At 34.6% G+C, this 19385-nt stretch overlaps 1 protein-coding gene and 1 pseudogene across 7 annotated transcripts in view; one reads left to right on the plus strand and one right to left on the minus strand.

Annotated features, from left to right (window-relative positions):
• Positions 1 to 19385, plus strand: part of NAA35 (N-alpha-acetyltransferase 35, NatC auxiliary subunit) — a 114609-nt gene that overhangs the window by 88218 nt on the left and 7006 nt on the right. For all 7 annotated transcript variants that reach the window (XM_037797940.1, XM_037797939.1, XM_037797942.1 and 4 more), the window contains 5 exons: positions 11139 to 11205; positions 12430 to 12528; positions 13187 to 13365; positions 17389 to 17525; positions 18864 to 18931. In XM_037797940.1, the coding sequence (XP_037653868.1) occupies positions 11139 to 11205; positions 12430 to 12528; positions 13187 to 13365; positions 17389 to 17525; positions 18864 to 18931 (550 nt within the window). The remainder of the gene's footprint in view (positions 1 to 11138; positions 11206 to 12429; positions 12529 to 13186; positions 13366 to 17388; positions 17526 to 18863; positions 18932 to 19385) is intronic.
• Positions 6439 to 6955, minus strand: LOC119505052 (annotated as a pseudogene).

Raw genomic sequence — 19385 nt, forward strand, 5'->3', positions numbered from 1 at the left:
TTTTTCCCCAAAAGATAATTTTATCTTTTATCATTGTTTTGCAGGAATCTCTAAAACAATGTTGAATAGCAACATTCATTGGTTCATAGCAAGCCATCTGTGTCTTCAGAGTTTTCTTTATAACTTTTACATCTTCATTTAAAATAGTTACTGCTTTAATACTGTGGCATTGAAAGTTATTTTTCATCTTGTTCATGACTTGGCTTTCTCTGTATCAAGTAGATTTCGGTATAAGGGAGGTTTTCATTGCTTTCTAAGAATATTATAGCTTCTATTTTGATTTTCTCTTTTATCTGACAGTTATTTTTAAAAGTATTTCTTAATTTCCAAGTAAAGATGTTTTGATCTTTTTCGTTTGTGATTTTACAAGATTATGATCAAAATCTTGTCATAAAGTCTATTGATATTTTTTTAATTTTTTTTGTGTGTGGCCACGTGCATGACTGAATTTCATGTCTGTGTACATTTAAGAAAAAAACACATTTATTGAATTTAATTTGTGTCAATTTTTCTATTAGGTCTAAATCTGAACAATACAGAATAATATATACACGTGTAAATATGTACACATACATATATAATATGTACACACATATAATAATTTTCAACATGACAAAAAAACAATTTTCTTAGTTTTCCTTGCATTGCTTATAATTTTTGCTTTATACATTTAGCTGCTGCTTGTTGCCTACAACTTTAAAATGTTATACTGACCCTTGTCAGCTGTGCTTCTTATCATCACAATGTCCCTCTTTGCCATGCTTAATTCTTTCAGCCTTATGTACTACTTTATTTCACTGGTGAATCTTAGTAGTTCTGCTCTTTTTGTTTTGTCCGGCATCCCACTGTTCATTTTTTCATTTTTAAACCCATCTCTTACCACTTTACTTGAATTTGTTTCTTTTACGTGACTTTTAACTGAGTTTTGTTTTTAATTTTTGTAATTCCAAATTTTTTAAAAGTGGAATTCAGCTTGTTCACATTTAGTGTAACAAATTAAATACATCATTTTATTTTTTCCTCTCTATTTACTATTTATTTTCTTTGTTCTCCAAGTTTTCCCCCATTTCCTTATTTTTCCTGGTTTGATTCAGTTTGTTTTTTTTCCATATTTTCACTTCTACCTCTTTAAGTGCATAATGAAGTCACAGCTGTAAAATGAATGCATTTAAAAACACAAAATTGTTTGACAAAATTGTAATGACAGAAATATGCAATGATCATGACTATACACTGTACATTTTGCCAAAGTCAAAAGAATGAAAGGCAATTTAAAAAAAGTCAGTCTTCAAATATATCTTTAACAAAAGCTGTCCGAAATAGTAAAATCATCATTTAAGAATATACGTCTTTACATACCTGGACACCAGCTACAACTAAATGGTGGGATTGTGGGGGCAATAAGATGATACTCTCTCCAGGTTTTCTAGATAAAAATATGTGGGCACCAGAAATTCAGGATTAAATTTTTAAACACACATTTAAATGAAAATAAAATGAACATTTCTAACATCTGACAGCTGGATAAAACTACATTTTCTTTTCTCGATTGAAATGAGATGGGACATTTCTTAATAGTAACACCTTAGTGATAACTTCAAAAAAAATGTGGAGATCCCCCCTACCACCAACCCCAGTCATTCATACAAAACAAATATCTTCCATGAAATTATCTTTCATGTTACTAAAATATGGTCATTTACTTGTAACAAGTAATGCTTGGAATACTTCTAATACTTGTTTTCAGATGTGTGGAATTAGCAGAGCTGGGATTTTTGAGACCGTCTATGTATTACGAATATGTCACCCTTTGCAAAGAGATGATAATCCTTTCACTATTGATTGACTGGATTTCCTTAAGCAAACCTGATTTACTATTATAATAGTGATGCTGGTGTAATAAGTGATACTCTCAATTTTTTCTTTTAAAAAACATGCAATCCATGTAACATTAAGTAGTAAATTTGTTACAGTGTACACTTTCTTGACAAGGAATGATTGTTTTCAGAGCCTATCTTGAAATTAAACCAAATAAACTGATAATAGCATTTACGACCTGTTTTGTTACTGATAAGCTTCAACTAAAATTCAAACAATGGATAGTTTATGCATGTGATATTAAGCAAAAAATCAAAACCATTTTAAGTTTACCTAAAGAAACTAAGGAAAAGATGGGAAGAAGTTAAATGAGCACAGCATAAGTCCCAAAGATTATACTATGGTTCTTGACAGGATTTTCAACATGAAAGGCATCTACATACAATCTTGATGAATATGTCTTAAATTAAAAAGATGAATTCCAAAGCTAATGTCGGCTAGCTCAGCCCTACCTTGTCAAAGATGAATATTCAGATGAAAAGAAGCTCCATTTGCTAACGTGTATCTGCTGAACAAAACTGCTCTGGCCCTGCTACTAAGAGCTATCCAAGAGGTGGCCGTCACTCATGCTTATTTGTTTATAGTCTGGGCTATTAAAAGAGGAACATAGAAATGATGGACTTTTAAAAACTAAATACTTTATAGAGTAATCTATAGAAAAAACAATCCTAAATATACCATCTTTTAAAACTCCGGAGAGTAAGATAACCTCATTATTTATAAATACTGAAAATGTAAAGGATCCATAGAAATTAAGAGCTGTATTAAGCATAGACTTTTACTTCAACATTCACTCAAAGTGCTCTTAAGATATCTGTTCTGGTTTGCTGAAGCTGCCATTATGCAAAATACCAGAAATGGATTGGCTTTTTTAAAGGACATTTATTCAGTTACAGACTTACAGTTCTGAGACCATAAAAGTGTCCAAACTAAGGCATCAACAAGAGGATACCTTCACTGAAGGAATGCCAATGGCATCTGGAACACTTCCATCAGCTGGGAAGGCATGTGGCTGGCATCTGCTTGTCCTTTGCTCCTGGTTCTGGTTTCAAAATGGCTTTCTCCACAATGTCTCTGGGCTTCTGTCTTCGCTCCTCTCTTTCAGCTCCTGTGTGTCCTTCTTCTTTCTCCCAGGGCATTTCTCTAAGCATCTCGGGGTCCTCTTTTAGCTTCTCTGAGACATTCTCTGGACTAGCATCTCTAAATGTCTCCAAGCATCTCTAAGCATCTTTGTCAGCTCTTAGCTCTCTTAAATACTCCAGTGAACTAAACAAGCCCCACCCTGAATGGACGGGGTCTACCTCCATGGAAATAATTCAATCAGAGATTCCACCCTTATCAACAAACTAGTCAGTCCCTTCCCCCACAGGATTGCATTAAAAAATTTGGCTTTACTGGGGGACCATGATATATCCAAACTGGCACATTCTCTATGAAAGAAGCAGTTATTTTCCTCATATATTTTGGCAATGGATTCAAAAGTAAAAGTAGCAGGGCTGTTGAATTCTATGAAACTTGTTTTGTTTTTTCTTTAAAGCTAAATTACTCAATATCTTTATTGTTATTGAACTCATATATTGCCCGGAATACATCTACAGCAACTCAGCAATGTGTTTGCAACAAAAGTAAGGTAAATAGGTTTACAAAGCATTTGATTTCCTTATTAGATAAGAAAGTTTTCCTAGCAGAAATTCAAACAATTGCAATTCAAATCAGATATATATGCTTTAACTATTATTTAACCTTATATAAAATTAAATTTAACACCTCACCACTACAAATCTATTAGGAATCAGAAAAGGATTTACAGTACATATAGTCTTGATCATTGCTGCCTTCCACTTTGAAATCACTCCGAGTTAAAACAGCATTTTTCCAAGATTTAAGGAAAAATAGACTTTATAAAAGGGAATTTTTAAAATAACTGAATACGTCATTTTTGTTACTAAGACAGAAACATGTTATACTTTTTCCACTACAATTCTCTGAAATAATTTTCTCTTTTAACTCCTGACAAATGCCACATTTCCAAGACCAAAGAAATTATCAGTATGCATTCTTCTTAACCTAAGTTACTGTTCTCTAAAATATGTCAAGTAAACTTTTTTTTTTTTTAATTAACTCAAAATGGACGAAAGATCTCAATATAAAAGAAAGTACCATAAAACTCCTAGAAGATAATGTAGGAAAACATCTTCAAGACCTTGTATTACGCGGCCACTTCCTAGACTTTACACCCAAAGCACAAGCAACAAAAGAAAAAATAGATAAATGGGAACTCCTCAAGCTTAGAAGTTTCTGCACCTCAAAGGAATTTCTCAAAAGGTAAAGAGGCAACCAACTCAATGGGAAAAAATTTTTGGAAACCATGTATCTGACAAAAGACTGATATCTTGCATATATAAAGAAATCCTACAACTCAATGACAATAGTACAGACAGCCCAATTATAAAATGGGCAAAAGATATGAAAAGACAGTTCTCTGAAGAGGAAATACAAATGGCCAAGAAACACATGAAAAAATGTTCAGCTTCACTAGCTATTAGAGAGATGCAAATTAAGACCACAATGAGATACCATCTAACACCGGTTAGAATGGCTGCCATTAAACAAAGAGGAAACTACAGATGCTGGAGGGGAGGTGGAGAAATTGGAACTCTTATTCATTGCTGGTGGGACTGTATAATGGTTCAGCCACTCTGGAAGTCAGTCTGGCAGTTCCTTAGAAAACTAGATATAGAGTTACCATTCGATCCAGTGATTGCACTTCTCGGTATATACCCGGAAGATCGGAAAGCAGTGACACGAACAGATAATCTGCATGCCAATGTTCATAGCAGCATTATTCACAATTGCCAAGAGATGGAAACAACCCAAATGTCCTTCAACAGATGAGTGGATAAATAAAATGTGGTATATACACACGATGGAATACTACACGGCAGTAAGAAGGAACGATCTTGTGAAACATACGACAACATGGATGAACCTTGAAGACATAATGCTGAGCGAAATAAGCCAGGCACAAAAAGAGAAATATTATATGCTACCACTAATGTGAACTTTGAAAAATGTAAAACAGATGGTTTATAATGTAGAATGTAGGGGAACTAGCAATACAGAGCAATTAAGGAAGGGGGAACAATAATCCAATAAGAACACATAAGCTATTTAACGTTCTGGGGATGCCCAGAAATGACTATGGTCTGTTAATTTCTGATGGATATAGTAGGAACAAGTTCACAGAAATGTTGCTACATTAGGTAACTTTCTTGGGGTAAAGTAGGAACATGTTGGAAGTAAAGTAGTTATCTTAGGATAGTTGTCTTTTTCTTACTCCTTTATTATGGTCTCTTTGAAATGTTCTTTTATTGTATGTTTTTTTTTTTAATTTTTTTTCATACAGTTGATTTAAAAAAAAAAAGGAAAAAAATATGTAGAGCCCCCTTGAGGAGCCTGTGGAGAATGCAGGGGTGTTGGCCTACCCCACCTTGATGGTTGCTAACATGACCACAGACATAGGGGACTGGTGGTTTGATGGGTTGAGCCCTCTACCATAGGTTTTACCCTTGGGAAGACAGTTGCTGCAAAGGAGAGGCTAGGCCTCCCTATAATTGTGCCTTAGAGCCTCCTCCCGAATGCCTCTTTGTTGCTCAGATGTGGCCCTCTCTCTAGCTAAGCCAACTTGAAAGGTGAAATCACTGCCCTCCCCCCTACGTGGGATCAGACACCCAGGGGAGTGAATCTCCCTGGCAACGTGGAATATGACTCCCGGGAAGGAATGTAGACCTGGCATCGTGGGACGGAGAACATCTTCTTGACCAAAAGGGGGATGTGAAAGGAAATGAAATAAGCTTCAGTGGCAGAGAGATTCCAAAAGGAGCCAAGAGGTCACTCTGGTGGGCACTCTTACGCACACTTTAGACAACCCTTTTTAGGTTCTAAAGAATTGGGGTAGCTGGTGGTGGATACCTGAAACTATCAAACTACAACCCAGAACCCATGAATCTCGAAGACAGTTGTATAAAAATGTAGCTTATGAGGGGTGACAATGGGATTGGGAAAGCCATAAGGACCACACTCCACTTTGTCTAGTTTATGGATGGATGAGTAGAAAAATAGGGGAAGGAAACAAACAGACAAAGGTACCCAGTGTTCTTTTTTACTTCAATTGCTCTTTTTCACTTTAACTATTATTCTTGTTATTTTTGTGTGTGTGCTAATGAAGGTGTCAGGGATTGATTTAGGTGATGAATATACAACTATGTAATGGTATTGTGAACAATCGAATGTACGATTTGTTTTGTATGACTGTGTGGTATGTGAATATATCTCAATAAAATGAAGATTAAAAAAAAAATTCAGTTTTATTGAAATACATTTGCACACCATACAATCATCCATGGTATACAATCCACTGTCCACAGTATGATAACATAGTTATGCGTTCATCACTATAATGTATCTCTGAACATTTTCCTTACATCAGAAAGAACCAGAGCAAGAATAAAAAATAAAAGTGAAAAAAGAACACCCAAATTCAGGTAAGCTTTTAAAGATTCAGGGAGGAGGCAGCTTCATCATTTTTTTCTTTCAGTAAATTTTGAGGAGGCTGCTCTGGCTTCATGGCTTCACTGTGATCTTTCTCTTCCTCTTCTTTATCTTCTTCCAGTTTTTCATCCTCCTCACTGTCTAGAGGCTGAGGAATAAGCTGATTATTCACAAACGTGTTAATTGTTTGTTTATCTCTCTTCTGTTTCATTTTTGAGGAGCTCTTTGAGGAATTCCCTTGGCCTGCATTTCATCATTTATGAAATTTCTAAGTGTGCGTCAAATGTAAATATGAGCCAGGTCCTGACTCAAGATTCCTGACAGCACCTGGGGGGTGTCCCACTGAATCTGGTCTGCCTTTATCATTCTTACTTGGTTGAATAAGTAGAGCAAATGAAACAGCAAGGATATTTTTACTTTCCTAAGTGTTTTGTCCAGTTTGCATAATTTGTGTTAACTGATCCTCTATAGGCATGACTAGAATGTCTCCAACTTTTAGTAATATTTTCATGTAGTTTTCATGGTCTTTCTGAACTCTGGCTCCATAATAAATTTGATCATACTGATGGCTGTCAGATGCTATTGGGAGGCAATTACCAACTACAAATGCAGGTTCACAGAGCTCAAATCTTAGCAGTGGTTTTCTTTATAGGTGCATGTTGGAATATCTTCATCTTGAGATGGACAGATGATTTTGGTCACAGCAGGGACCTTTGCCAACTTAACCATATAATTCTTTTGATCAGCTGCCAGGAGATGAGGGTGACTTCGCCTTGCCTCTTAGACGGATAGTCTAGGTCTAGGAGCTGATTATCAAAGCTATCACTATATTTGATGAAGCTCTCCAGTTTTTCCTTGGCACATTCTACCACATCTGGATGAAGCTCAATCCCATGATTTATTCCAAAAAGACCTGTAGCAGTCAGCTGGTCAGGTGGGCCCGCCCAGCTGCGCCCTGGTCCAGGAGCTTGGGCTCCGCCTCTGCCACAACAACACTGCTAAACCCTGATCCAGGTTTTAATTCTTTTTTTTTTCCCTCTGTTTGGAAGTTCTTCTATACCTTCCCTTTCTACAAGTGGTTATGATGCCACTTCAGAGAAACATTTTTCTACAACTTTATGAAAACAAGGTACCAACTGTTCCTACCACCAAGGGGCTTCATTGCCCCACTATTCCTCCCATCTAATGAGATGACTTTAGATCTTTTATACTTCCTCCTCCTCACTGTAAATGGTACTTTCATCCCCACCCCATCCACTTCTTGGTTTTGTTAATATAATTTAGTGCTTAATTAGTTTCAGTCTATTAATAGGCTTTCCCTTGCAGTATGTATCTTTTCAAGTTGTTTAAGCTATTTAAAAATTTTTAATGATGAAATATGCCAAATATACAGAACTATATAATGATGAAATATACCAAATATACAGAAGTACATAAACAAAAGGCTTTCCCTTGTGGTGTGTATCTTTTCAAGTTTTTTAAGCTATTTAAAAATTTTTAATGATGAAATATACCAAATATATATAAATATATATAAACCAATATCACTATCCATTTTAAGCAACATTTTTATTCATTAATTTCACTTTTATCAATTACCTCATTTAACAGATTGTTGAGTACCTGCCATCACCAGGCTCCTTTCTGGGTTCTAGGGAAAAGAAGGCCAAAACACCTCTGACAAAGAGCTTAAATTCTGTTGGGAGAGATGAAACAGTAGATCAAACACATAATGTCAGGTAATAACAGTAGGGTAAAGAGAGTAATAAGTAGGGCATAGTTCCTCTAGATGTTATCATCGTGGAAGGCTTGGAGGTGGTGATATTTCGGCATGTATATCTGAATGAATGGAGGGAGTAGGCCATGTAAAATAAGGGACCTGGAGCATTCTGGCGGTAAACAATAAATGGAAAGTCTCAAAGTAGGACTGAATGTGGGTGTCAACAGCAGCTTCTTTTAGAGAAATATTTCACCACTATGTTTCAGATCTATTTCTTTTAATAAATTAAATCGTTAGAGAAACTGTTAAAGCAGCAGTTCTCAAATTTTTTAGTTTCAGGATTCCTTTACATTCTTAAAAGTTATTAAGGACCCCAAATAGCTTTTCTTTATATGGGTCATATTTATTGATGTTTATGTTTTAGAAATTAAAACACTACTTGAAAATATCTAATCTATTTAAAAAGAATAAATCCTTTGCATGTTAACATAAATAACACTTAAGAAAATAAAATGGAAAATATGTTTTTTATGAGAACTAGTATTGTTTTACATTTTTTGCAGACCTCTTTCATGTCTGTCTTCATAAATGTAGCTGGATTATTTTATCTGCTTGTTTATTCATTCCATTGTGATATCATGTTATGTAGCCTCTGGAAACATCTATGTAACAAGAGTGAAAAAGACAACTAATATCTTAACACTATTATGAAAGTATTTTTGGCCTTGAGTACTTCCTGTGAAAAGGTCTCAAGGACACTTCCCCTTTTCCTCTTCCAGGAGAACCCAAAACCTGTACTTTGCGAACTGCTGATAATGATTTCAAATACTCCTCTGTGCCTTTCCCTGATCCTTTCTTCTCACTCAGGTCTTAGGGGTAACTGCTGCATTGCAATTTATGTCACTCTAGTGAATTCTTTTATACTCTGACCAAATGTGTGTCACAGTTTATTTTGTGTGTTTTTAAACTTTACATAAATCTGGTCATACTGTGTACATCCTTTTGCAACATTGTTTTTTCTTTCAGCATTAGGATTTTGAAATCCAGGTTGATCCATGTAAACCTAATTCATTGATTGAAATTTACCTGTTGAATATACTACAGTTTATTTTGCCATTCAACTATAATTGGGCATTTAAGTTGTCTCTGAATTGTTATCTATTAAAATCAGTGCTGCAGTAAACATCCTTGAATATAGGATATATACTTAGAATTTCTGGATCATAGAATGTGTGCATCTTTGGCTTTACTAATTTTGCCAAATTTATTTCCAAAATAGTTGAACCAATTTGTAGTTTGGCCAGTAGTTTATAAAATTTTCCTTTTCCCCATAGTCCATCCTTCATCATTATCAGACTTAAATTTTTGACAATCTGATATATTTGAAATGCTGTCTCCTTTTAATTTGCATTTTGCCTTTTCTGTGTAACAGTCCTCCCCATTTAGCACTTGGATTACACATTTTTAGTCACTCATTATCCATTTAGATTTAACTATATTTATATACAAATATAGATTTACATCAGAGTTCATTGTTTGGTAGCCTGTAGATGTTATTCCACTGTTTTAAACTTCCAAGGTTAGAGATAAGAAATCTGATGCTGGTCTGATTATTTTACCTTTGTAAGTGAATTGTCTTTGTTCTGGGAGGTTATAGATTTTCTGTTTATTCGAGCAATTAAGAATTTTTACCAGAATATTCCTGCTTGGTTTTCAGCTACTTTAAGGTTTAAACCATGAGTCTTCCTATTAGATCATTTTTCTTATATTATTTTTATTTCATCACCATCAAGTTTTTTCCCCCTTAATTTAAACTCCTAGTATTCTAGGTCTTCTGGATCTCCCCTCAATGTCTATTCCTCATGACATTCATCCCTTTATTTTTGCTGTGTTGTGAGAAAGTTTTTCCTCTTGATATTTAAGGCTTTTAGTGAACATCTTTCATATGCTATATTTTTAAATTTTTGAAAATCATAATTTTAGATCCAGAAACCTTATTTTAAAATTTAAATGCCTTACTTTAGCCTTCTTAAGAATTATTCTTTGGGAGTTGAAGTGATGAACCTTCCAGCACTTCTATTTCACCAACCACCTGCCTGTTCCGGGTGTTCTGTATTTTCTTTCTCCTGACTGCTGGGTACACTGTCATCTTCCTTTGTATGCTCAAGTCTCCATTTCTCTTTGGTGCGGTGATTAAAAGTGTTCAGCTGTGGCAGACACACATGAGTAGCAAGATGTCAGCCCCTATCAAGGCACCAGGAGAAAATCTCGTGTTTTCCCTGTCTTCTCAGGTGCAGAAGCTGCTGATCTCCCACCACAGGGTTAGGGAAAAAAGAAATCTTCCAATCTGTACAGCCCCTGTAGTTCCTACAGGGCGGGGGAGGTAGAAGATCTTCCCAGACTACTCAGGAAGGCTTTAATGAGGAAGTGATGCTATAAACTGAGATAAGTAACACCACAGGAGAATTTATTTTGAGGATAAAATAAGAGGTATCAGAGGAGTATACAGTAAAGATTTATAGTCAGTGATTGGAAATATCGTGAAAATTTTAAGATTCAGTGTAATACTTTCTTTGTGATCACTTTTATGATTATAATCCATGAGGAGATACCACTTATAGGAACTTCATGAAATATTGGAGTAAGGTAATGAAAAATGGGGTCTTTGGGCTTTTCCTTTTCTCTTTACTAGCTTGATCTTTTTGGTTCCAATTCTAATTGTCCAAATACAGAACTGAAGGAATTGGAAATATCCCATATTTATTGTGTGAAGAACACAGTAATAGTGAAATATTTCTTAATATACTGCTAGCAGTCCTCAACCTAGTGATGTATTTGGGTCCATTTTCTCTTTATTGCTTTCTCTTTTTTCTACCTTCTCTGTCTGTTGGTAGCATCTGCAGTAATCCTTGCACCTTTTGTCCAGGCCAAATAATTCGGTATTAATGACAAATAATTCGGTATTAATGATGTGAATGTTATATTACAGGTGCTGCCTATATAATAATCACCAGGCTAAGGACTGTATTGACTCCTTTGTTACTCACTGTGTCCGGGTAAGAATTACAATTTGGTCACTGTGGTGGGCACTTGAAAAGTTGTGAAGTAGAATCCCTTCAAAATCATTAGTTTGTGCTATTTTTCACCTAATATCTCTTACTTATTTTCACTAAATAGAAACAAAATACCTGTCTTTTACTTTCTACATTTCAGTGGATGGCTTCACAACATGTAGTCTTCCTGTCAGATTATTTGGTACAGAGGCAGCTTTTTAATGATCTCTCACTAAAACCCTAATGGCCTACAAAAATAGGTTAAGTTATGACCCCTGGCTTGGAAAAAAGCAGTTGTTTCTTCAAGATATTTTTGTAAATGGACATCTATATACTTTTCTTTATTTATAGTTAAATTAAAATAATTTAGATGAAGTCAAATTTTTTTCAAGTCTCAGGTAATAAAGGAAAAAACTAAACCTTGTATAGTGAATTAATGATCTATCATTCTTATTTAATTATATAAACATTTCTCTTGGAGAACTCAACCAGGTACCTCTTTTCACCTAACTCCAGTTATTAAACATATACAGAACATATACAGAAAGGCAGCATGGTGTGATAAAAGGAGAATCAGTAGAAGACCAGATTTTATTTTCAGTATCAGATCACTTTACCTTTCTTTAAACTTCCCCATTTTAAAAAAGTGAAATGCTAATATCTCTTCTATACCAGAGATTATGTCTATCAAGGTGTAAAAACTTAAAACAATATTATACTTAAAGAATCTTATAAGTCATACCTATAATTCCTACATCCATGTCTGTTATCTAATTCGTGAAATGTTATGGTATTTTATTTGGGGATATAGGGAGAATAGGCTTTTAAAAGAACCTTAAGGTTTATAGGTATTAGTCATTACTTAAGCCTTATAATTATGAGGCATTCTGGTATATTTAAAGCAGCACAAAAACGTCAGCCTGAAACATTGGCTCTTGGCTTAAAATAAACAGGAAAGAAACTGTCCTCTTGAAATTGCAGAAAGATACCTGAAAATTGAAGGAAGATACTTTTGCCATAAGTAAACAGGTATCACTACGGGCCACTTTTTTATAGCTAGTGATAAATTCTGGTGTTGAGTCCTTAAAAACAAACACCTATGTAAGAAATATGCACAGCATTTTTTCTTCCTTAAACAAGATTTGGAAACTTACTACAATGTTCAGTTTCTTTAGTATCAGGAAAATTTCACACTGACTTTTAACGAATTGTGTGTGTGTATTGCAGCCATTCTGTAGTCTTATTCAGATCCATGGACATAATAGGGCTCGACAGAGAGATAAGCTCGGTCATATTCTTGAGGAATTTGCTACCTTGCAAGATGAGGTAAGAGCCATCAAATTCCCCTCCCTTCCAAAAAGCAATTCACACACCTTGACTAGAATTTTTTTTTTAATCTATAAATTTATTTTTTTAACTTTATCAAAAAATTAACAACAACAACAAAAAAAAAACATTTCAAGCCGAAGCACAGCACAGGAGACCAGAATTTTTTAAACAACTCTCTGGGACAATATTTTAACTAATTTTTCAATACAGTGAACTTAGTTTTCACTTAAAGCATAACAGTTTCATATACCAAAGAAAGTTTACAAAAAGTTATCCAACTGATAAACATTTAAATTATTTCTTTGATAATCAGGATAAATTATGAAATGTTTAGAACTATAGTATTGTAGCAAGTTCACTTATAAAAATATATTAATTTTAAAGTAAATTTGTGAATGATAGCAACATTAATTGATAATATAACTTAGACCTGAAATCGGTTATTTATTTTTTTGTCCTCTATGTAATGAATGTCTTTATAGGTAGTGCTAAAGTAAATGAGTTAACCATTTGTGAAAGGAGAAGTTTGGATGATCTGAACCGAAAATGAGATTTAAATTTTCTGCTCAGATGCTGTTTTTAGCTGTTTGTTATTATTTTTTAATTCTGTCATTACTTTAAAAAAAGTCATTGTTATGACATTTTATTCTGATAGGCAGAGAAGGTTGATGCAGCACTTCACACTATGCTGTTGAAACAGGAACCCCAAAGGCAACATTTGGCCTGTTTAGGTACCTGGGTCCTTTACCATAATCTTCGAATTATGATACAGTATCTTCTAAGTGGCTTTGAATTGGAACTCTACAGCATGCACGAGTACTACTACATATATTGGTAAGGGAACAATTTGTGTTAAAATTGGTGGTGGGGTGGATAAGATCTGAGAAAGCATGTGCAAAATAGAGTGTAATTTCAGGGTACTTTTCCAGTTAGTGTATTTTAACTTTAGTTGTGGGACAATTGGAATAATATCTACTGAAAATTAGAGGTAGATCATCTTAAATATGTTTCAGTGCCATATGATTATACAAATACGTCTTTTTCCAGCCATTTAAATAATTAATAAAAGTGGCTCCAAAGTAAACAGATTAATTGAAGTGTTTTTATCTGCTTCTAGGGGGAAGAATAAATGCACGTTCTACCCTGATTTTGGCAGTGCTAGGTACTAGCTATGGAATATACTTGAGTTAGAGTATAAAATCAGTATATGGATAAATTCTAAGAAATTCTGAACCAAATCTTTCCTCTTCCAGGAAGAAATCATGGCCAAACTTATCATTGGTAGTACAACAATTTCAAACCATGGCCCTGAGGATTTGCCTCAGGAGCTTTGAAGAAAGAGATGATTGTCAGCAGAGTAGTTCTTCCACTTATGTGTTTTATGTATTAGGATTACACATAAGACTTTCCTTAAAACAAGAGTTCACCTGCTAATACAATTTTTGCATCTTAGGTTCAGTGATGCTTTTGCTTAAGTGCTATGCTTTATTGCTAAAAAGCAAACATACAAACAACAAGCTTTGTTTAGAATAAGCCTTTCATATTAGCCCATTTAATAAGGAAAAAAATTAAAAGTGTAGAATGTAGAAATACATTTAGAAAGAAATGTATGAGCTCTGTATGAATGAATGGAAAGAAAAATTTTAAAGACTCCAACATTTTTACAATATTGGAAAAATTATCGACATGTTTATTTTCTATCGCCTCTTTGTCTTGCTTTCTTTCAGTCTTTTTCTACTGCTAATGTTTTGAGTGGCAACCTTATAGCTTTATTGTTAAGCCAAAAAATAGCTAGGATAGTGTAATGAGTACATTTTTCAAGTCCTTCAGTACAGATTCTTTTTAAGTGAGAACATAGTTGTAAATTCTTTGACTTTCATAATTTTCTGTTATCCAAAATAAATGGTTGGTTCAGATGCAGGTAAAACATGATTTGTCATATTTTTGCTTCCATTAGTATGTTTAAGTGGGGATAGAGAGGGTGAAATACAAAACTTTCACTTAAGGATGAGATCCAAAGAAACCTAGGAGGAGGAGGTTTGAGAATATTTCAAGCATGGAAAAGCTGCCATAGAAAGAAACTAAGATAATTGAGAACTAATACACTCAGTTGTCTTTGAATCTTTTTCTTAATTTGGCAAAGTCTGATGGTAATTTTTAAGTAATACCTACCATCACCCATCACAAATAACTTAAGTTTTGTATGTTAGATCTTAATATAGTTCATCTTTTTGGCTCATATTTAAATAATTTAACTTTATAATTAACATTGTATATTCTCTGTAGTCACTCTATGAAAGCAGGAAAATAATTCTCTTCCACATTGTTGACATGGTTTTCATTAACATGAACTGCTGAGACTCTTAAGAGACAACTCTTGGGTCTGAAAATTGAATCTGAGCACCATCTAGAGTAATTTGAGAATAATTTTATTTGGTATGTTCTCCAGTGTTTACATATCTAACACCAAATAACCCTAACAGGCAGGTGTTTATACAGCTACTTGGATACATTGTTATTAATTCACCCTGAGGACCTTATTAGTAGACAACCCTTTTCAAACCGGGCATTCTAGGAAACATGCTCAATTTCTTTCTTTTGTGTTTTGAGGCAGTTAACTGGGATCTTTTGCTTTTAATTTCTCATATCAAAATACAAGCTTTTACCTGCTCTTTTGCACAGAGAATTGGGATCTTAATTTGGCAAATGAATGGTATTCAGATAAATACTCCATTACAAGTTCATCTACAAATTTAAGCAGATTCATTTCTTTCCTTTTTAATGAAAGAAATTCTAGTTCTGCCTGGAAGTATCCTTGTGGTTCCCTTTCATGTTAGTTTTTAAATGCTTTTTGGTTTCAAAATCACAAATTGAGCTTTTATATTTTCACAAGATAATTTTTTTTCATGAATATGATCCCTAAAGCATATGGACCCTTATAAAATCAACAGTAGCTTAGTGATTCTTAAACGTTGGCATGCATCATAACCACTTGGAAAGCACATTAATACGCATTGCTGGGCTCCATTCCTAGAATTTCTGATTTGATGTATCTAGTGTGGGACCCAAAAATTTGCATTTCTCACTAGTTCCCAGGCAGTGCCTGCACCTGGTCTAGAATTAGACTTTGAGATCCACTGGCATGGAACATCTAGATAATAGAATTGTGAACTAATTTTGATAAATCACTTAATAAAAGGCCATTGAGATATCTGGTATCTGAGAAGAAAGGCTTGAATCAGGTCAGCTATCCCCTTTACTGCACTATTAGATTAGATAATTAAGCAGAAGATAGTATTAGTTCCCTGTAGAAATCCCCTCATTGAGTTAAGATATAGGATACAGACCCTCAGATTATGTAGAATGACAGGGAAAAATTAATTTGTGTCCTGTAGGACAGTATAATAGGTGCTTTTATAAAATTCTGTCAGGAATTATTTTCTCTCCATATGAACTTACATACTTCCTTTTATCAGACAACAGTATATTTCCCTTCTTGCCTTAGCTGCCAGGAAGCATAGTGCTTGGTTTAGCTTTAAAAATACAGTATCTAAATCATTCCAGTGTTACATCCAGAGCCGTTCAAGAATTCATACAATGCAGCGAGTCAAAGTTTAAGTATAAAGTTTGTTAGAGGAAGAAAGCAAGTGGGAGCCAGCAGAAAAGAAGAAAAAGATAATGGCTCCTGCTCTCTATCTGAAAGCAGCATTCTTTAACGAAAAAAGGAACCCATGTTGGGTAGGGTGTCTACTGTGATGTTCTGTGCCTCGATTGGGTGAGTGCTTATCTAGTTCTGGGGTGATTGGTTGATAGAATTCTGAGACAATATTCTTTTTTAGGAAAGCAGCTGCATTATCTAACTGGGGAGAGCAGGCCTTTTTGGTTGGTTGTTTTTACAGGTATATCTGACCTTGCCTTACGCGCCTTGGAGACGCTGCTGCGGCTAAGACAGCCTTGACTAGCTTTGAACAGCTTCATTCTTTAGTTTATGGGGCACCTGTTTTCTTGTGAGATAAACTGTGGGGCCCCTGAGTTAGAAACTCCTTCTACATGTTAGTTTCTTCTTCTGGGTTCTAACATCCAGGTCTATCTTTTAACTAATTTTTGTTCTGTTTTAAAACATCTTATTTTGTGTGTGTGTGGTTGGTTGGTTTTTTTTTGAGAAATTTGGGGAATAGACATTATATACTCAAACTTGATCATAATCTCTTGCAAATTGATTTTCACTTAAAATAGTACTGGTCCTTAATTTTATTTATTATGGATTATGCTACATCCATATTGTAGATAGGAACTGTTTAAACAGCAGAATGTAATGTTGATTAGTTTAAATTTCTGAAATATTAGTAGCTGGTAGTATATTCCCATTTTACATTTCATTTATTGAATAAACTCAAGTATTTTTTAGAATGTTTTTTAACAATGCAAATTGATTTTTGTCTTTTTATGAATTTATATATTTGCTTCCTTTTGTGATTAACATGCAAAGAAAATATTTATTTAATAAATGAAGGTGAAATGTGTCCTAAAAGAGTAAATATTTTAATGGACATTCGATTCATATATATATGAATTTCAAGAAATCTTTTGAAAAATTATAAAATGCATAGTTACAGGAAATTAAAATAAACTGAAAAATCTCAGTATTGTACAACTATGTCATGGCAATAAGGGAAAGTTAATCACTTGTAATGCTCATCTTGTTGTAAGATCTAATCAGTTATCTAATTGGACAGCCTTTTTTTAAAAACAACTTTGAAATTGTTGTAAGCAAGTATCTCCTTATTGGTACTGTTACATATATGATGAAATAATTTCATTTAGGTTTCTGTCATTAACATTTTGTATCCTTCAAAGGTATCTCTCTGAATTCCTTTATGCATGGTTGATGTCAACATTGAGTCGTGCTGATGGCTCTCAGATGGCAGAAGAAAGGATAATGGAAGAGCAGCAGAAAGGCCGAAGCAGTAAAAAAACAAAGAAAAAGAAGAAAGGTGCTTTGGATTATTTTAAAATTTGAGAACTAGAGACACTGGCGTACATTGCATTTTTTACAGATACCTAGATAGAGATCTACTTGTTAGTTGGGTGAATTAGTCATTATATTTTAGTTCTTCCTGTTATCTTCAGAAAGTGTAAGGTAGAAAGGTATAGTATTAGTCAGGTAAGACCTTTAGGGTTCCTTTGTTTACTTTTCTTTTACTTCTGTGCTGTTCCTCATATTAGAGGATCTTAAGACCAAAAGCAGCAGCGTTATGGAGTATGCAAGTAAGATAGGTTACGGAATAAGTCATTAGGAGACCTTTGATTTCTTCACAGAAGATGGGCAGATTGTCACAGCCCAAGAGGGCCATGCCAGTTCAAAGGCCAAAGAAGACAAGGAGCATTTTCTGATACATGAAATTTTATTCAGGGCTTCCTTACAGGGTGAGAAGTTGTGGTGAGATCATGACGGCTCTGTCAGGCCGGGCAGGCATCGCGTTTGCAGGAAAGATGACCAAGCGATGCAAAAAGGACAGAAACCTTTTATAAGGGTTTAGGACAAAGGCCTTCCTAGGGGTGAGGGGAGCATACATGCAGGAACAGGTTACTTTGACCTGGGGGGTGGTGCAGAAAGGACTTAGAATAGCACTTGAACAATTACATTTTGCTCTTTTTGTGAGACTAAGAGCCTCTCACTTCCTGCTTGCTTGTGTAAAGTTACATTTTAAGGTCAGTTTACCCTTTTTCTCTTTATTGGCTTAGAAAGACAATAGGTTAAACATTTAGCTGCCTAGGTCATGCAGACTGCTGTGCACCAAAGATCTGCAGGCCTGTTTTGCTCAGGCCACGGGTTGCCACAGATAGGTTAGGGAATAAGTCATTAGGAGACCTTTGATTTCTTCACAGAAGATGGGCAGCTCAGGTATCATCAAGAACCATGAGGAAAGAGAAGCTCTCAAAGGGGCTATAGATCACCTGGAGACTGCTACAGATATCACTACAATCTTTTTAATATAATACTTTGTATTTCCTTAGGATTTAAACTGTGGGTGGGTCATTAAAGGACTGTATTGATAGGCTTCCTATATAGGAAGTTAAGACTGGTGAATTAATAAGTTAAAATTAATAGAATTTTATGGTATTAGCTGTTTGGGGTATCATGGTTATTGCTTACCATTTCAGTTCTATTTTATTATTGGTAGATTTTGACCTTAAAATATAATCTGCAGGGACAGGGTGATGTTTTGATTTAGTAAACAAACTGGAAGAGTTTTTAAAATGAGATTTTTTTCCTACAATAATACAGGAGGAAAGGGAAATGGTTTGGATGATTTTCTTTCTAATTACAGTTCGCCCACTAAGCCGTGAGATCACAATGAGCCAGGCATATCAAAACATGTGTGCTGGAATGTTTAAGGTAAGTTGTTGGAAATGAAATTCTTCTTGCTTTTAAACTACATTGCTATTTTGTAGTTTAAAATGATCTCTCTTCTGTGATTCTTCTCAGATTGTTTTTATTTCCCATCTTCTTAAATTACCATTTTTCAAGTCTAGTTGTTTTCATTAATTTAGTCAACAAATACTTGAATCCCTGCTGTGTTTCAGGTACCTTTTACTGAGTACATCGCAGGATACCAAGTTGAAATAGATGTAGACCTTGCTCTCAAAGGCCTATTCACGACAGGGCAGGTGTCACACGTGACACAGGCAGCAAAAGAAGGGGGAGTTTGCCTGCTAATCAGTTCACAACAGGTTTCCTGGACAAGATGAGATTTGTTTTTTTTAGGAGTACATAAGGAAAGGTGTGGGCTTTATATGTTATTTTTTAAATGGATGGCCTAAGGAAAACAGGCAGTTTCGGGAGGTAGTGA

This window comes from Choloepus didactylus, chromosome 10 (assembly GCF_015220235.1).
Source record: "Choloepus didactylus isolate mChoDid1 chromosome 10, mChoDid1.pri, whole genome shotgun sequence".
Classification (NCBI taxonomy): domain Eukaryota; kingdom Metazoa; phylum Chordata; class Mammalia; order Pilosa; family Megalonychidae; genus Choloepus; species Choloepus didactylus.